Below are 17,161 nucleotides of genomic sequence, written 5' to 3'. Positions count from 1 at the left end.
GAGTATTTTTATGTGATTAGGATGTTAAAATTTTACTTAAAATGTTACTTAAAAGGATGTTCTTAAAACCAATGTTTCTTTTAAAGGTTCTTACTGGTGTTGCTCAGCCAGTACCATTTGGCCAAGGGCAACAGTTTTTACCAGTTCATCCACAGAATCCTGGAGCATTTGTTCAGAATCCTTCAGGTATGTATTTTCTAACTTTTGTGTTTTTCAAAGGACAAAGAATTGTTGTCTTGCTGAATAGCTACCGTGTCAATTTTAGAAATAGCAATTTTGAGAGGGCATATGCATCTTAGAGACATTTAGTCGGACTGGAGTGTTTTGTTTACATTGTTGATGTGCGTTCACATTGATCCTTTTTATAACTATAGAGATGATTAGCCAGGACTAGTAGACCATTAAAAAGAGGAGGAGTAAAACCTATTGGGTAGAAACTGGAGGGTGGGGTAGGAGTGTGACACTTGTGTTGAAATGAAACAAATGATAAACCTCAGAAATCTGTTACTTGGTATTTTGAGTTTCTGTTTTGTGTGTATGTGTGTGATGATCCAATAAACATTAAATACTGGGGACATTGCCTTATAAAGTTGATTCATTCATATGTCTTTATGGGTACTCAATAATTATATCCAGTGTGTTAAAAGAGTAGCAAAAAACTTCTGTGATTTCTTAGCCAGGTATCCTGATAAGTGTCTTTGTTACTGTGGTGTGACGTATAACAGTATTGGATGCTAGGGCTTTAAAAATGAATTTTAGTTTTAGTATGTGAAAAATAGGACGTATATAAATTATAGTGGTTTATAAAATAATTGCAAAGTTAATGTATTGAGAATTAGCTCAACCAAATCACAGTGATACTTGCTTTATTTTTCAATCTTCAGAAACATGCTCTAGGATGGCACTATTCCATTTACAAATTTAGGGAGTTGTCTAAAACTTCTGAAGTAACTTGGGAAATCCTAACAAGTTCTAGTTTTGCATTAGTTCTTTCTATTTATTTATTTATTTTTATTTAATTAATTGTGTTTACATAGATTCTAGGGTCACCCCGAATGCATCCCCTCTCCCCCGTATTCCCTTCAACATCTTTCTTGTCCCCCTCCCTAAAGCGCCCTCCCCCCTTCCCTTCAGGTTGCATTAGTTCTTAAACTGTGTCATTATAAGAAATTGATTCAATTAATTTGATAGCTTTTTGTTTTTAATTTCTAGGCTGACATTTAGGATGAATATTTTTAATGTTTTTTAATGTCATTGTAATGAAAGAGAAGGAAAGAATTTGGAATTTAAAGTCCGAGGACCAGGCTTAGAATCTCCAATCTGCTACTTCATAGATGGGCAGAATATAAGGAAATGTCCTCGTTGAGCTTCAATTTCTTCCTCTGTAGACAGAGTATGATAAGTCAGTATTTGCCTGGAAAATTTGTTATAAGAGAATCAAATGAGATTGTATGTGCAAAAGTAGTTTGTAACTTGTAAAGTGGTGTATTAATGTATTTTTTTTTAGAATTCAGTTTTTCTTATTGAAGATATTTGTTGTTTTGTACTTGGTTTGCCAGTAGTGTCAAATACTTGTGCCTTATAAATATTAATTCATTTAGTCCTCATAATAATCTTAGTTAGGAACAATTATTATCCTTTTATGTGTAAAGGAAACTGAGGCACAAATAAGCAACTAGATATCACACAACTAGAATGTGGGATTTCCAGTTAGAATCCCAGGAATCTGGTTCCATAGTTCATTTTTTTGATCATTGAACTTGGCCATCTGCAGACTTGTGTATACCTAGTTGTGATTCTTAAGACACTATTATATAGCAAATTCTAATAAAATGTAAATGTTAAACTAGTGTGTGAAATGCTATTGTAATTAACATTGAGGTTGATTTATTCATTCATTTGCACATTCAGACTATGTCTAAGGCATAGTGCTAAGTGTGAAGAGTATGCAGTGGTTAAAGGCAGAGATTAGTGTATGTGGATGCAAATTGAATTTTTTCTCATGAAGAGGAATTTTTAGTGGTTCACAGCTTTTTCTAGTGGTATATAGTGAGATGCATAATAGTGACATACATTGAAATATTAATTTTATGGTTGAGTGAGAGAATAATAATTAGATTAGTGCTTAACAAAATATATAATTGAATTGATTTCTCACCAGTGAGTTTAAGGAGAAGATTGTTATCTTTGTCTCATATTTCAAATTATTGAAGCTTTAATAAGCCTCACACTTGTTCATCAATAGCTTGAGCTGTTTTATAAGGGCAATAATTCAACAAAGGTCGGGGTGGGTATACTCTGAGCCACATGACTCGTTTTCATGTGTAGTCATGGGTGGGTTGGGGAGTAGTATAATATATATTTCTACTTAGGCTTTGGGTCTTTTTTTTCTGAATATGATTAGAAGATGAGGAATAGAAAATTAGGTAGTTGGAAATAGTGATGGTGTGTTGCATTGCATAGAAGGGAATATGAGTATAATGTATTAGTGTTTTCAGTATTTGTCCTAGAATATATTTTTAAGAGGTGATGATTTTCTTACCTAACTGAAAAGTTCATTTTAGGAGCTTTTGAAATAATTGACACTCATCCTAAACAATATGTAAATTTACTGTTGATAGAACATCTTTTCTTTTTTTTTTAAATAAATTTTTATTAATGTTAATGGGATGACATTAATAAGTCAGGGTACATATATTCAAAGAAAACATGTCTAGGTTATCTTGTCATTAAATTATGTTGCATACCCCTCGCCCATAGTCAGATTGTCCTCCGTCACCCTCTATCTAGTTCTCTGTGCCCCTCCCCCTCCCCCTAACTCTCTCCCTCCCTCCCTCCTATGCCCTCCCTCCCCCCACCCCTGGTAACCACTACACTTTTGTCCATGTCTCTTAGTCTCGTTTTTATGTTCCACCAATGTATGGAATCATGTAGTTCTTGTTTTTTTCTGATTTACTTATTTCACTCCATATAATGTTATCAAGATCCCACCATTTTGCTGTAAATGATCTGATGTCATCATTTCTTATGGCTGAGTAGTATTCCATAGTGTATATGTGCCACATCTTCTTTATCCAGCCTTCTATTGAAGGGCTTTTTGGTTGTTTCCATGTCTTGGCCACTGTGAACAGTGCTGCAATGAACATGGGGCTACATGTGTTTTTACGTATCAATGTTTCTGAGGTTTTGGGGTATATACCCAGTAGAGGGATTGCTGGGTCATAAGGTAGTTCTATTTTCAGTTTTTTGAGGAACCACCATACTTTCCTCCATAATGGTTGTACTACTTTACAGTCCCACCAACAGTGGATGAGAGGATAGAACATCTTGAAGAAAACTTTGAAAATGCTTAGTATAATTTGTATCTTTGAATTTCTACTTTCATTTTAAGAGTGCTATTTATTTATTTATTTTTAAGGAGCCCTTCCTAAGGCATATCCTGATAATCATCTCAGTCAGGTGGATGTAAATGAATTATTTTCAAAACTGCTAAAAACAGGAATTCTCAAATTGTCTCAACCTGATTCAGCTACAACACGTAAGTATATTTTCATACTTCATCTTCCAAAGCTCCATGAAATTACAAAGATGTAGGATGTGATACAATGTAAGTTATGATAAAAGTTCTTACTGAAAATAATTGAATTCTTAGGTATACTGTTTTTTGAAAATCTAATAGAATTCGTTTGTAATAAGATTCTTTTTAAAATTTCTGAGACGAGTTTACTACTTTTGTAGTGGACATTGGTTCATAACATGCCTGCAGGTAATGTGTAGACTTTTTATAGTTATTTTATATTGATTAATTATTTTAGTGAGAGAGAGGTTGGGGGAGAGACAGGAAGGGAAAGAGATGAGAAGCAGCAACTTGCAGTTGTTTATTGCCTTGATGAGGGGGTAGCTCCAGCTGAGCCAGTGACCCCTTGCTGAAGCCAGTAACTGGGCTTCAAGCCAGCCATCTTTGTGCTCAAGCCAGGGACAATAGTACCACGCTCAAGTTGGTGAGCCTGTGCTCAAGCCAGATGAGCCCACACTCAAGCTGGCAACTTTGGGGTTTTGAACCTGGGAGCTCAGTGTCACAGGTCAGTGCTCTATTCCGTGAACCACCACTGGTCAGGTTTAATTTAGTTTTTAAAAATAATTTGAATATTGATGAAGTAAAATTTTGTGAAGATAGACTTTTAAGAGATGAGACCTAATATTACTTAACAAAATAAAGAATTCCACTAGGTGTCTTTCCAGTAAATAAATATAAGATTAGAAGCACTGAATAGACAAGGTGGTGTTCTTTATTATAACTACAGTATTTCCCTTTAAAAGACTATATAAAAAGTGGTATTGAGAGATTGGTGTATTTCTTTTCAATTGAAGAAGCAAATGAAGTTGCTGCTCAGCCTTCTGCTGAAGAAGAGGAAGATCAAAATGAAGATCAAGATGTTCCAGATCTTACCAATTTTACAATTGAAGAGTTGAAACAGTATGTAAATTTTTTTCTGACTTTTTTAAGATAAAAAGGACAATGACTTGGCCCTGGCCGGTTGGCTCAGCAGTGGAGCGTCGGCCTGGCATGCGGGGGGCCCGGGTTTGTTTCCCGGCCAGGCCAGGGCACATAGGAGAGGCGCCCATTTGCTTCTCCACCCCCCCTCCTTCCTCTCTGTCTCTCTCTTCCCCTCCCGCAGCGAGGCTCCATTGGAACAGGGATGGCCCGGGCGCTGGGGATGGCTCCTTGGCCTCTGCCCCAGGCGCTGGAGTGGCTCTGGTCTCGGCAAAAGCGACCCCCCGGGGGGTCAGAGCATCACCCCCTGGTGGGCGTGCCGGGTGGATCCGGGTCGGGCGCATGCGGGAGTCTGTCTGGCTGTCTCTCCCCGTTTCCAGCTTTGGAAGGGTACAAAGGAAGGAGGAAAAAAAAAAAAAAAAGACAATTTACTAACATTGGACATTATTAATATAGCTATTAATTTTACCCCTTGTACATTTTTAAAATTAAGGAAGCCTTTTTTTTAATGTAACATAAACTTCAGGAAGCCTGTTTCTAAATCCCCTTTTAAAATATGTCTACTGCACAAATATTTAGGCCTAAATGCTATCCCTAAATTGCTATTTTTTAAAATACTGTTTGGTACAGCTAATACAGAGAGTTGGTATTGATAATCACTCATTTTCCTTTTTATCTTCATTGATTTTGGTTTATTGTTATTATGTATTTGGGGTTAAGAAAATTAGGTTTTTGTATCTAGCATTTAAAAAAAAACAACTTTTTTTTTTCTGTAAGTGAGAGGAGAGGAGACAGTGAGACAGACTCCTGCATATGCCCTTACTGGGATCCACCCAGCAACCCGGTCTGGAGCTGATGCTTGGGGCTGATGCTCGAATCAACTGAGTTATTTTTACCTGAGGCTGAGGAGCTTGGATTAGCCTAGCTATCCTCAGCGCCCCAGGCCAATGTTCGAACCAGTAGAGCCACTGGCTGTGGGAGTGGAAGAGGGATAGAAGGGGGAGAGGGGAGGGGGGGAGAAGCAGATTAGATGGTCGCTTCTCTTGTGTGCCCTGACCGGGAACTGAACCTGGGATGTCAATCTTAACGGCTAATGCTCTGCCCAGGGCCCAAAAATTAAAAAAAAAACTTTTTTCACCTTATAAGTAATGCATGTTCATTGTGGAAAATTAGGAAATACAAGTAAAATTAAAAAAAATAAAATTACATACAATTTCTTACTTTACTGCTAACTACTGTTAACAGATACTTGCATATCTTCCCATAATTTTCTATTGCCTGTATGTATTACTTATAAAAAATGTATAAAGCTATTTTATGGATTTATTATATCTTTATATGAGTACTTGATTTAAAAAAATTGAACAGCTAATATTTTTATCCTTTTGAAAGCATGTTTTTTAAAAGTAATACTTTAAAGGTTTATAATGAGTCTTATAATAAAGACTTATAATAATAAAAGATGGCATCCCTTTCTCCTAGTATTACTGTTCACCCAGAGGCAACCATTTTTTTTAAGAATTTTAGTTATTGTCCTGGCCGGATAGTTTGGTTGGTTAGAGCAGTGGTCCCCAACCATTTTTGGGCCACGGATTGGTTTAATGTCAAAATATTTTCACGGACCAGCCTTTAGGGTGGGATGGATAAATGCACAAAATGAAATTATGCGACTGGCATAAAAACTGTGGTATTTTTGAATATAATTGTCAAACTTACGAGACAAGCGTCAAGAGTGAGTCTTAGATGGATGTAACAGAGGGAATCTGGTCATTTTTTAAAAATAAAACATCGTTTTTACTTAAATATAAATAAAATGGAAATAATGTAAGCTATTTATTCTTTCTCTGCGGACCAGTACCAAATGGCCTACGGACTGGTACTGGTCCACGGCCCAGGGGTTGGGGACCACTGCTATAGAGCATCGTTCCGAAGCAGAGGGGTTGCCAGTTCATCCCCTGGTCAGGGCACATACAATAATAACTCTATATTCCTATTTCTCTTTCTCTCCCTTCTACTTTTGCTGAAATTAAGAAAAAAAAAAGTGGGTACTAAAAAGAAAATACATAATATATATTATATATATATTATAATTTTTTTTATTGATTTTAGGGAGAGGGAGAGAGAAACGTCAGTTTGTTCTTCCCCTTATTTATGCATTCATTGGTTGACTCTTGTATGTGCCCAGACCAGGGATTAAACTCACAACCCTGGTGCATTAGAATGATGGTCCAGCTAACAGCTTCCTGGCCAGGGCCCGAGGCAACCATTTTTTAAACTCTTTTCTATGGTTCCTAGCATTTACTTCTCTTTTTAGTTTATTAATTTTTTTATGGAATGAGAGGTGAGGAGGCAGAGATAAACTCCCTTCTGACTGGGACCCACCGGCAAGCCCCCTACCAGGTGATACTCTGCCTGTCTGGGCCACTGCTCTGTTGCTGGGCAACCGAGCTATTTTAGCACCTGAGGCAAGGCCATGGAGCTATCCTCAGCACCCGGTGCCAACTTTGCTTGAACCATGGTTGAGGAGTGGGGGAGAGAGAGAGAGAGAGACAGACAGACAGACAGACAGAGAGGTGGGTGGGAGGGGTGGAGAAGCAGAAAATAGCTTTTCCTGTGTGCCCTGACTGGGAATCAAACCCTGGACTATCCATACGCCAGGCTAACTGTACCCCTGAGCCAACCAGGCAGAGTCTACTTTTTTTTTTTTAATAAGATACATACACATAAGTAGAGTTACAGTTATGAGTATATGAAACTGTTCATTTTTGTATTATTTATTAATTATTGTATTATTTTCTATATGAACAACTGTAAACCTTTTGCTCCATTTTTTATTTTTTAGATTTATCACATTTTTTGTTCTATCAGGTTTAGAAGTCTTGTGACTTTCTGAAAGTGAAGTTTAGCTAGATCTTTTTATTGTTTTGTCAGCTTGCTTCCATATAGTTATATAACCATTTTTCATGAAATCATTTAACATTAATATTATGACTCAATTTATTTTGTTTGTTGGTATACAAAGTACTTGTATAATGTCTTTTTTTTTTTTTTTGTATTTTTTTCTGAAGTTGGAAATGGGGATGCAGTCAGACTCCCGCATGCGCCCCACCGGGATCCACCTGGCATGTCCACCAGGGGGCGATGCTCTGCCCATCTGGGGTGTTGCTCTGTTGCAACCAGAGCCATTCTAGTGCCTGAGGCAGAGGCCACAGAGCCATCCTCAGCGCCCGGGCAAATTTTGCTCCATTGGAGCCTCAGCTGCAGGGGAGGAAGAGAGAGACAGAGAGGAATGAGAGGGGGTGGGGTGGAGAAGCAGGTGGGTGCTTCTCCTATGTGCCCTGGCCGGGAATCAAACCCGAGACTCCTGCATGCCAGGCCGACGCTCTACCACTGAGCCAACCGGCCAGGGTCGTGTATAATGTCTTTTGCTTTATTCTACTATGTTTCTTTTTGTATTTTTTCTGAAGTGAGAAGTGGGGGGTGGGGGAAGGCAGACAGACAGACTCCTGCTTGTGCCCTACTGGGATCCACCTGGCATGCCCACCAGGGGGCAATGCTTGACCCCTCTGGGGCCTTGTTTCGCTGCAATCTGAGCCATTCTAGCACCTGAGGCAGAGGCCATGGAGCCATCCTCAGGGCCTGGGCCAACTTTGCTCCAATGGAGCTTTGGATGTGGGAAGGGAAGAGAGAGATAGAGGATAAGGGGAAAGGTGGAGAAGCAGATGGGTGCTTCTCCTGCGTGCCCTGGCCAGGAATCGAACCCAAGACCTCCACACGCCAGGCTGACTCTACCACTGACCCAACTGGTCAGGGACTATTCTACTATTTAAGAAAGTGTTTATAGTGTTCCTAACTGCCCTGTGTGTGGATTTATGTGGTCTGTATACAATTTCTTTCCAAATAGGGAGCCCATAATTTTAAAAAATGATTAATACTGACCTAAGTTTCCTATAAATCTTCTAGTTACTCTTTTTAGTAATACATATGATGATTATTTATTCTTGACCTCTTTCCGTGTTTATTAGACCATGCTGGGCAGTTGAATTATTGAGAACTTCAAAGGTCTGAGAGGTATCCCCTTAATATTGACACTAGTTTAAGAAGAGGCCAATTATTGCTTTATTAATTAACACACAGTTGTTGCATTTTTAGCCAAAAAGAAATAAGTAACTGTTAATAATAGGATAGACTGACTTACAGTCCAAAGTTTACCAAAGTTAAGACAAAGAGGGTGAATAATATTAGAGAATAATATTAATCTTTAGTGTTAACAGTCAGTTTTGCATGAAACATTATTTTGTCATATAATGGCTTCATCATTAGTAAAATATAGAAAACTGAAATATTTGTAATTGCCTTTTTTTTTAAAGTCCTTTAAGCCAAGTTATCACAACTAAAGATTTTTTTTTTTTCAAAATAGACGTTATGATAGTGTTATAAATCGACTGTACACTGGTATTCAGTGTTACTCTTGTGGAATGAGGTTTACAACATCACAGACAGATGTCTATGCAGATCACCTGGACTGGCATTATCGGCAAAATAGAACTGAAAAAGACGTCAGCAGAAAAGTCACTCATAGGCGTTGGTACTACAGTTTAACAGTACGTAATCCGTCTGTCTCTGAACTGTCTCTTAACCTTTAAATTCTGTCATTCTGAAAGTTTATTAGTTTAAATAATTGCTGAGATCTAACTTGTGAAGTTTTTTAATAATATATAAAAGGTGTTTTTGTTTGTTTGGTTTTTTTGTTTTGTTTTTTTGCAAGAGAAAGCGAGAGTGAATCAGGAAGGGAGAAAGATGAGAACAATCAACTCATAGTTGCATGCATCACTTTAGTTGTTGTTTCTCATACATTCCTTGACTGGCGGGGGTGGGGGGCTGACCCAGTGACCTCTCTCGCTCAAGCCCGTGATTTATGTGATCATGGTGGATCCCCTGCTCGAGCTGGTGAACCCATACTTAAGCCTAAGAGCCCACACTCAAGCAGGTGACTCAGAGTTTTACAACCTGGGACCTCAGCGTCCGAGGTTGATGGTCTGTTTACTGTGCTACAACCAGTCAAGCAATAAAAGGTTTTTTAAATAAATAATTTGAATATGTATGTAGTAAGTTTTTGTTGAGATTAGACTAGGACACAGATTTCTTCTAAAATTTCAAGTTGCTATTACTGGGTTTTTAAGAAAAATTTTATGTAAAATTTATCTTGTTTAAATTAGTAACTATAAAGACAATGGAAAATTAATATTAAGGTCTTAATTGTAATTAGGTGCTTTATGTTGTTTACTAGTTATGGGGCACAAAGAAAAGGCATATTTTTAAATAATATGACATTATATTGAATATCTGCAGTGAAAGTTTAGGAACAAATGAATATATTCTTTTTAAATCAACCTGTTTTAAGGACTGGATAGAATTTGAAGAAATAGCTGATCTGGAAGAACGTGCAAAGAGCCAGTTTTTTGAAAAGGTACATGAGGAAGTTGTACTCAAAACTCAAGAAGCTGCAAAAGAAAAGGAATTCCAAAGTGTACCTGCAGGGCCAGCTGGAGCAGTTGAGGTGAGAGAATTCTCTAGCTCTGTTCATGTCGTTCCCTTTAAGTAAATAATCATAAGCATACCACTTGGTTATATCCCTCTTTCAGTGATTATAAGATTTCTTCACTTGATATTAGCCAGAGGCCCAGAAGTGATTTTTTTTTTTAAGATTTCTTTTAACCTTTACTCTTCAGTTGTACTCTGTGATCCTGGCTTTGGTTTTTATAACCATCATAGTTACTTACATAATATGTATCAGTGACTAACACCGGTGAAATGTTAGCTATTTTTTGCATGGGAGAATGGAAAGTTTGTATCTGTGTTATATATTGTTTAAACTTGCATAAAAATGCAAATTTTTTCCTCCAGTTAATAAAATGTTTGTATATTTTTATTCAGTGTGTTTATTAGTAAATTTCTTTTTATATAATTCTATTTTAGAGTTGTGAAATCTGTCAAGAACAATTTGAACAATACTGGGATGAAGAAGAGGAGGAATGGCATTTAAAAAATGCTATTAGAGTAGATGGAAAGGTAATTTTCAATTTTTTGTAAGAAGTTTTAAGATTAGTTTTGTATTTGTTTTTTCTAGGGGTAGCTCACCACTTTGAAAGAGAAATGTTTTTGTTTCTAATAAAAGTATTTCTGAGGTTTTGGAATTTAGAGTCAGTGTTTGAGTTGGAAGGGATCTTAGCAGTCATCTAGTTCTGTACTCATTTTATATAACAGGTTGCATAACTAGTTAACGATAAACTAAGGACTAGGTCTTCTAAATCTAGTTTTATTTTCTTTCTGCCTAATCACACTTTTGCTTCTAAATTTATATTTCATCATCACTGGTACTGTCTTGAAAACCTGTCACATTATCTACTTAAATGTAGAAAGCCAAGTTTAAAGAGAAATCTGGTTGAAAATTTTTTATCTATTTTTGTGACAAAATGATTTTTGTCTCCTTTCCAAAGATACCTCTAGTTTAAATTAGAAAAGAAAATCTTATTAGAATAGACATTAGATATGAATAGACATGTGAATACCTACTTATTTTTTTCTTTTTGCTTCAGATTTATCATCCATCATGTTATGAAGATTATCAAAATGTAAGTTCTTTTTAGTTACTGGTCTCATTTACATTAATAAATTATTTTTTGCATCAGAGTGATAATTTTATTTTAACTGAGATATTGAGCTTTTTTGTATTTTTATGTAGTATTTAGGTTATTCACTAAATATTGTTAAATTGATAGAATCTGACTTAAATTTTGAAATTTCTGTATTATTCCTTGCATTGCATTCACTTTAATCTTGATGTCTTTTACTAGTCACTAGTCATAGAGAAATATGAGGGAAACTGAAAGATGAGAAGGATCACAATCTAGAGTTATAGATAGCATCTTGCTTTTTTTCAGACATACTATAGAGGAATAATTTATTTAATATATTTAGTAAGCGAGAGACAGAAAGGGAGATGAGAAGCATCAACTCATAGTTGTGGCCATTTATTTGTTCACTGATTGTTTCTCATTTGTGCCTTGACAGTGGTGGGGGTGGAGGGTGGAGTGGGTGCCTCTACCAAGCCAGTAACCCCTTGCTCAGGCCAGCAACCTTGGGCTTCCAGCCAGCAACCATGAGATCATGTTGATGATCCCATGCTCAAGCCTGATGAGCAGATGACCTCGGGATTTCCTTTCTGGGATACAGCACTCCACTGCGCCACCTCTGGTCAGGCTAGTGGAATAATTTTTAAATGATCACACCTGAAATTTTGAGGGAGAGGCAAGGAGAGAGACACAGGAACATTGACTGTATATGCCTTGACTGGGAAATCGAACCGGCAACCTCCACACTAACCAACAGAGCTATTGGGCCAGTGCTTAATTTTATTTATTTATTTCAAGAGAGACAGAGAAACAAAAGGAGGGGTGCAGGGAAGCATTCATTTGTTGTTCATTCATTGGTGTGCAACCTCATTGTTTCAGGGTGACACTCTTTTTTTAAAAAAGATTTTATTTTTTGTATTTTTCTGAAGTTGGAAATGGGGAGGCAGTCAGACCGACCAGGATCCACCCAGCATGCCCACCAGGGGGCGATGCTCTGCCCATCTGGGGCGTCTCTCTGCTGCAACCAGAGCCATTCTAGCGCCTGAGGCAGAGGCCACAGAGCCATCCTCAGCGCCTGGGCCAACTTTGCTCCACTGGAGCCTCAGCTGCAGGAGGAGAAGAGAGAGACAGAGAGGAAGGAGAGGGGGAGGGATGGAGAAGCAGATGGGTGCTTCCCCTGTGTGCCCTGGCCGGAATCGAACCCAGGATCCTATACGCCAGGCCGATGCTCTACCACTGAGCCAACCAGCCAGGGCCTCAGGGTGACACTCTTAAACAACTGAGCTAACCGGCCAGGCCCACAGTTGAAATTTAAAAAAGACATTAGTGTGTTGCCTGTAGAAACTTTTTTTTCCTGTAGAGTGACCATTTTTTTAAAACCAAACAATGGAATACATTGTCATTCAGAGAATGTGTTCCGTGGGTTCAATAAGCAGTTGCTAGATTGTACATGTACATCAAAAGATTAGACTGTCTATGATGTTTTGAGGGTTTATGGCACTTTTAAAAATCCTAAGTGTTTGAAATTAGGAATCACAAAAATCCTGTGATGTAAGGGTTACTATCTGTGCAGGGTCAATATAGGACATGTCTAATCAATGTCTTTTGGCCTTTTATTGGTTACTGCTTTTCTCATCTCATTGCTGAGTATATATTAAATGCTTAATAGTCTGCTTCTATGGAATGTTTTATAGGGAAGCAGGTATTTCAGTTGCATTTGGTATATATGTTTATTTCTTTGTCTATATAATGGTCTTATAATAAAACTGTCATTTACTGTGATACTTTTGAACTTCAATCAGCACTTATAGTGCTTTTCATTTTGTAGACATCTTCATTTGATTGTACACCATCTCCCAGCAAGACACCTGTTGAAAACCCTTTGAACATTATGTTGAACATTGTCAAAAATGAAATGCAGGAACCTTGTGAAAATCCCCAAGTTAAGGAAGAACAAACTGATAACCCACCAGCTTGTACAGAGGAAAGCATAGCAACACCCACTGAAATTAAAACAGAAAATGATAAAGTCGAGTCAGTTTAAATAAAATGAGAAAGGTATGTTTTTCTTTTTTTAAAAAGCTGCTGTTGGATCTAGAAGGTGAAGAATTTTTTTATGTATATATAGACATATCTATATAAATTGTCTAGCTGAGGCAGGGCCTTCAGCTATCATTTGGTTAATAAATACATTTTAGTATTTGCATTTCCTACTGCCTGCACAGTTTCAGGTGCTTGTTGTGTGAAAGTTCTGTAGATGTGTGCAAATTTAACAAAATGAAATTGTATGTGTAAAAATGTACGATTTTCACTTGTGAAACTGTAAATTATAAATAAAAAATATTTTTGCTATCCATGGAGTGTAATATTTATGCACACCATCAAATAAAGACAGTGTTTCTGTACTTTTTACTGGGTGAAAATGGAAATAAACTGCAACATAAGATTTTTTTCTAGTAGCTCCCATGATTAAAGATAAAGTCTAAGTTTATCCTTCAAAGGGGTTGTGGGAGAACACTGCAGGACTTTTCTCAAATAGAAAAGCCAGATTAAAAACAAATTTTTTTTTTAAAATTTTGAGAACTATGCAGATGTCCATTTTTGAAAAGTATCTAAGAAGCAACTTTTATTCTTGAACTTGGACGCTGATGCCATCAAACAAATATATTTAAGTACTAAAGGTGATTTTTTTTTTATGACATTTTTCAAATTTGTCATGATTTAATGCAGTGAACATTATTTCTATTTTAAGTTACAGGGGAATCTGTAAGAATGTTCATTTGAAACATGGTTAACCTTTTTCATTTGTTGGTTTTGACTGAATTAGATGGATACCATGAGATGTTAATATTCATTACATGTAATAAATAGAATGATGAAGAAACTTCATTTGTGTCTCTTGATTTCTTGAATGGCTTTAGATTGTGACTTTCATCAGCTTTAAAACATGAAGTGGCAGTAAAAGCCAGGCACTCTGGGATGCTAAATCAATCTTTTCAGCCATCTATTGTAAAAGCTAGCCATGTAAAACAATTAGTCATAGTTGAATATTTACTATAGCTAGCCATGTAAAACAATTAGTCATAGTTGAATATTTACTATGTGGTAGGCATCGACAAACACTTTACACATATTTTCTCTGGTACTTAAAAATACTCCTTTATGGTAGATAGTATTGCCAATTTACAGGTGAAATTGAATCACCCATTTAAAAGTTGAACAGGAATGTGAACCTGGCTTTGCTCATTTTGTCTCTACTATTACTATACTTTAAAACAAAACCTTGTGATAAATGCTAGGATAGAAATAGGCATAACACACTACCTGGATGGAGATAGGTTAAGCAAGGCGCTAGTTAAGGTATCTAAGTAACTAGGAGTGGAGTTCACATTTGTTGGAAGAATATCTATGGAGAATGAACAGTGACTATACACTTAATGCATTTTTATAAATTTTTATATAGTTAAAACCCAGTAACTTTGACTAGATTATATAGTCGTCTTGGTCATGCTAGGGAGTTTGTATTACAGTGACTATGGGAGCCACTAGAAATTTTAAACAAAATACCCTATTGGTATGTAAGGTTGACTTTTTTTTTTTTTAAAGAATCAAGTGAATAACATTTTATGATTTTTCAAATGCTATGGAGAGGCCCAGTGGTTAAGTGTACACTAGACTTAAGTGTACACTAGACTAAACACATAAGATAGCTTAACTTTTGAATATACAGTTATGGAAGAAATGTTGGGGTCTGAATTTGAAAAATGTAGGAAACGTTTTCTGTTGTGCCTTTTTTGGGGGGTGGAGGAGGCCATCATAGTTTTTACCAAATGCTTAAAAGTATGTGACAAAAGGCAGGTGACATCAAACCTAGTACAATATTATCTGTATAGAGGAAAGGTCCCTGGGAAACACATTTAGATTTACAGGTAGGGAGGTAAGAGCAGTATTGGAAGTAAAATAGGAAAACCAGCAATGGGGAAATCAATGGATTCTGTAATAGGTGAGAAAATGGTTAAAGAGGTACTCTTTAAGAATTTAATTGGAGATATTTGTTAGAGTGAGATGAATAGATGTGTAAGTTAAAAGCTCACTGGAAACAGGTTGACAAAAGATACCTGTTTTCAGTTGGGAGATGGAAAGCAACTATAAATAGCACAAGAATATGGTAATTAGTGTTAGGAAGGAGTGATGGTCACAGGTATTGGACCTGGAATTGAGAATTCAATTCCTAGTTTTCCTTTGAGGTAGCAGGCTAGATGTCAGGTAGTGATTTAAATATTCCTTCCCCAACCCCAACTTAACTAGTGCTGTGCACTAGAATCACTGTGGGGAGTCTCACTTGGTAGATTCTCATTCAGAGACTCCTCAAATATTTTCCATGGTTACACTTGAAACTAATATATCAATAAAAAAGTTCCATACTTGATATTAATGAACAAATTTCATAACTGATCTAGAAATTATAAACTTTTTGAGTTTTAGCCCCAAAAGATGGAAAAGTAAGTCACCACATAGCAATGGAAACTAGAAACGGTAATCTATACTGGAAAGTGTAGCAAGGAAAGCTGGAAACCTCAGGGAAGATGGAGGTGTCATTTGAAATGAGTTTGTGAGAATAAAAGGAATAGTGTATTTCCTGAAAACTACAAATTTCATTGCTTATACTCTTACAATGTCAACATAATTTACTTAAAACTCCCAACTTTCATGTTCAGGAAAATACTACATAGTAATCTGTTATTCAGCCATAAACAAAATAAGCTTTAGGAAGAAAAATTAGACCTAATTATATATTTAAAACTTAAGATTCTCATGTAAGAGCTTAACCTAAGATAGAGAATTCTAGGTTCTATTTTCCTGGCATTCTTTACAGCCTATTTTAGTGCCTAATAAATGCTCTGAAGGTGTATAGAAAGTAGGAAAACAAGAGGCATCTATCCAGTCTCCAAGTGAAAAGATACAGCTGACTCAAGTGGTAATCTGAAGGTAGAAATGGACAATCAAGTTATTGTCAAGGCCTGAATTTGTGCAGTTTTCTTCTAATCCCATATGGGGTCAACTCCCTGAAATAATGGGTACTTTGTTGGGCAAGTTAAAGAAAATGCCAAAAAGTACCAGTAGGTGCCTTAGTGAGGTTTTGGACGTGTGTACCAGAGAGAGCAAGTGTCTAGAACGCATGAACGCATGAGGATACACGGCAGAAAGTAGAGATGATTACCAAAACCCCCTTAGTTCAGTTTTTGGTTGGGTTTGTCCTTTCTCTCTCCGGAACTAGATACAAAGAGATGAGTTATGGGGGATTATGGAGACAACCAGATTAATTACCCCACTTTGTAGAGGTGGACTAGCCATTTTTACTAATTGGAATCATAATCTTCCTTCTTACAATGAGTTCCAGTACTTGGGATTGCTGAGATGCCCACTTCAGTGTGTTCTGAAATGTTTCACTTGAGAAACTTCCTTCACATCAGTCCCTTACTTACCTTGAAATCTGGTTTTTACATCTGGACTACTTCATTAAAATTGCTCCTGCCCTGGCCGGTTGGCTCAGCGGTAGAGCGTTGGCCTAGCGTGCGGAGGACCCGGGTTTGATTCCCGGCCAGGGCACATAGGAGAAGTGCCCATTTGCTTCTCCACCCCTCCGCCGCGCCTTCCTCTCTGTCTCTCTCTTCCCCTCCCGCAGCCAAGGCTCCATTGGAGCAAAAGATGGCCCGGGCGCTGGGGATGGCTCTGTGGCCTCTGCCCCAGGCGCTAGAGTGGCTCTGGTCGCAATATGGCGACACCCAGGAGGGTCGCAACATGGCGACGCCCAGGATGGGCAGAGCATCGCCCCCTGGTGGGCAGAGCGTCGCCCCCTGGTGGGCGTGCCGGGTGGATCCCGGTCGGGCGCATGCGGGAGTCTGTCTGATTGTCTCTCCCTGTTTCCAGCTTCAGAAAAATGAAAAAAAAAAAAAAAATACCTTTGACCTGTGGTGGCGCAGTGGATAAAGCGTCAACCTGAAAATACTGAGGTTGCCGGTTCAAAACC

The 17,161-nt window shown here is 37.5% G+C and overlaps 1 protein-coding gene across 2 annotated transcripts in view; it reads left to right on the top strand.

The window, feature by feature from the left end:
- Positions 1-14,014, top strand: part of PCF11 (PCF11 cleavage and polyadenylation factor subunit) — a 28,996-nt gene extending 14,982 nt beyond the window's left edge. For both annotated transcript variants that reach the window (XM_066249239.1, XM_066249229.1), the window contains exons 9-16: positions 87-186; positions 3,419-3,538; positions 4,372-4,477; positions 8,916-9,099; positions 9,900-10,055; positions 10,475-10,567; positions 11,095-11,130; positions 12,959-14,014. In XM_066249239.1, the coding sequence (XP_066105336.1) occupies positions 87-186; positions 3,419-3,538; positions 4,372-4,477; positions 8,916-9,099; positions 9,900-10,055; positions 10,475-10,567; positions 11,095-11,130; positions 12,959-13,174 (1,011 nt within the window). In that variant the 3' untranslated portion in view covers positions 13,175-14,014. The remainder of the gene's footprint in view (positions 1-86; positions 187-3,418; positions 3,539-4,371; positions 4,478-8,915; positions 9,100-9,899; positions 10,056-10,474; positions 10,568-11,094; positions 11,131-12,958) is intronic.
- The last annotated feature ends 3,147 nt before the right edge of the window (positions 14,015-17,161 follow it).

The sequence above is a fragment of the Saccopteryx bilineata genome, chromosome 1 (assembly GCF_036850765.1).
Source record: "Saccopteryx bilineata isolate mSacBil1 chromosome 1, mSacBil1_pri_phased_curated, whole genome shotgun sequence".
In the NCBI taxonomy this organism is placed as follows: Eukaryota; Metazoa; Chordata; class Mammalia; order Chiroptera; family Emballonuridae; genus Saccopteryx; species Saccopteryx bilineata.
The sequence above is the reverse complement of the archived record's forward strand: the minus strand, read 5'-3'. Positions and strand labels throughout refer to the sequence as shown.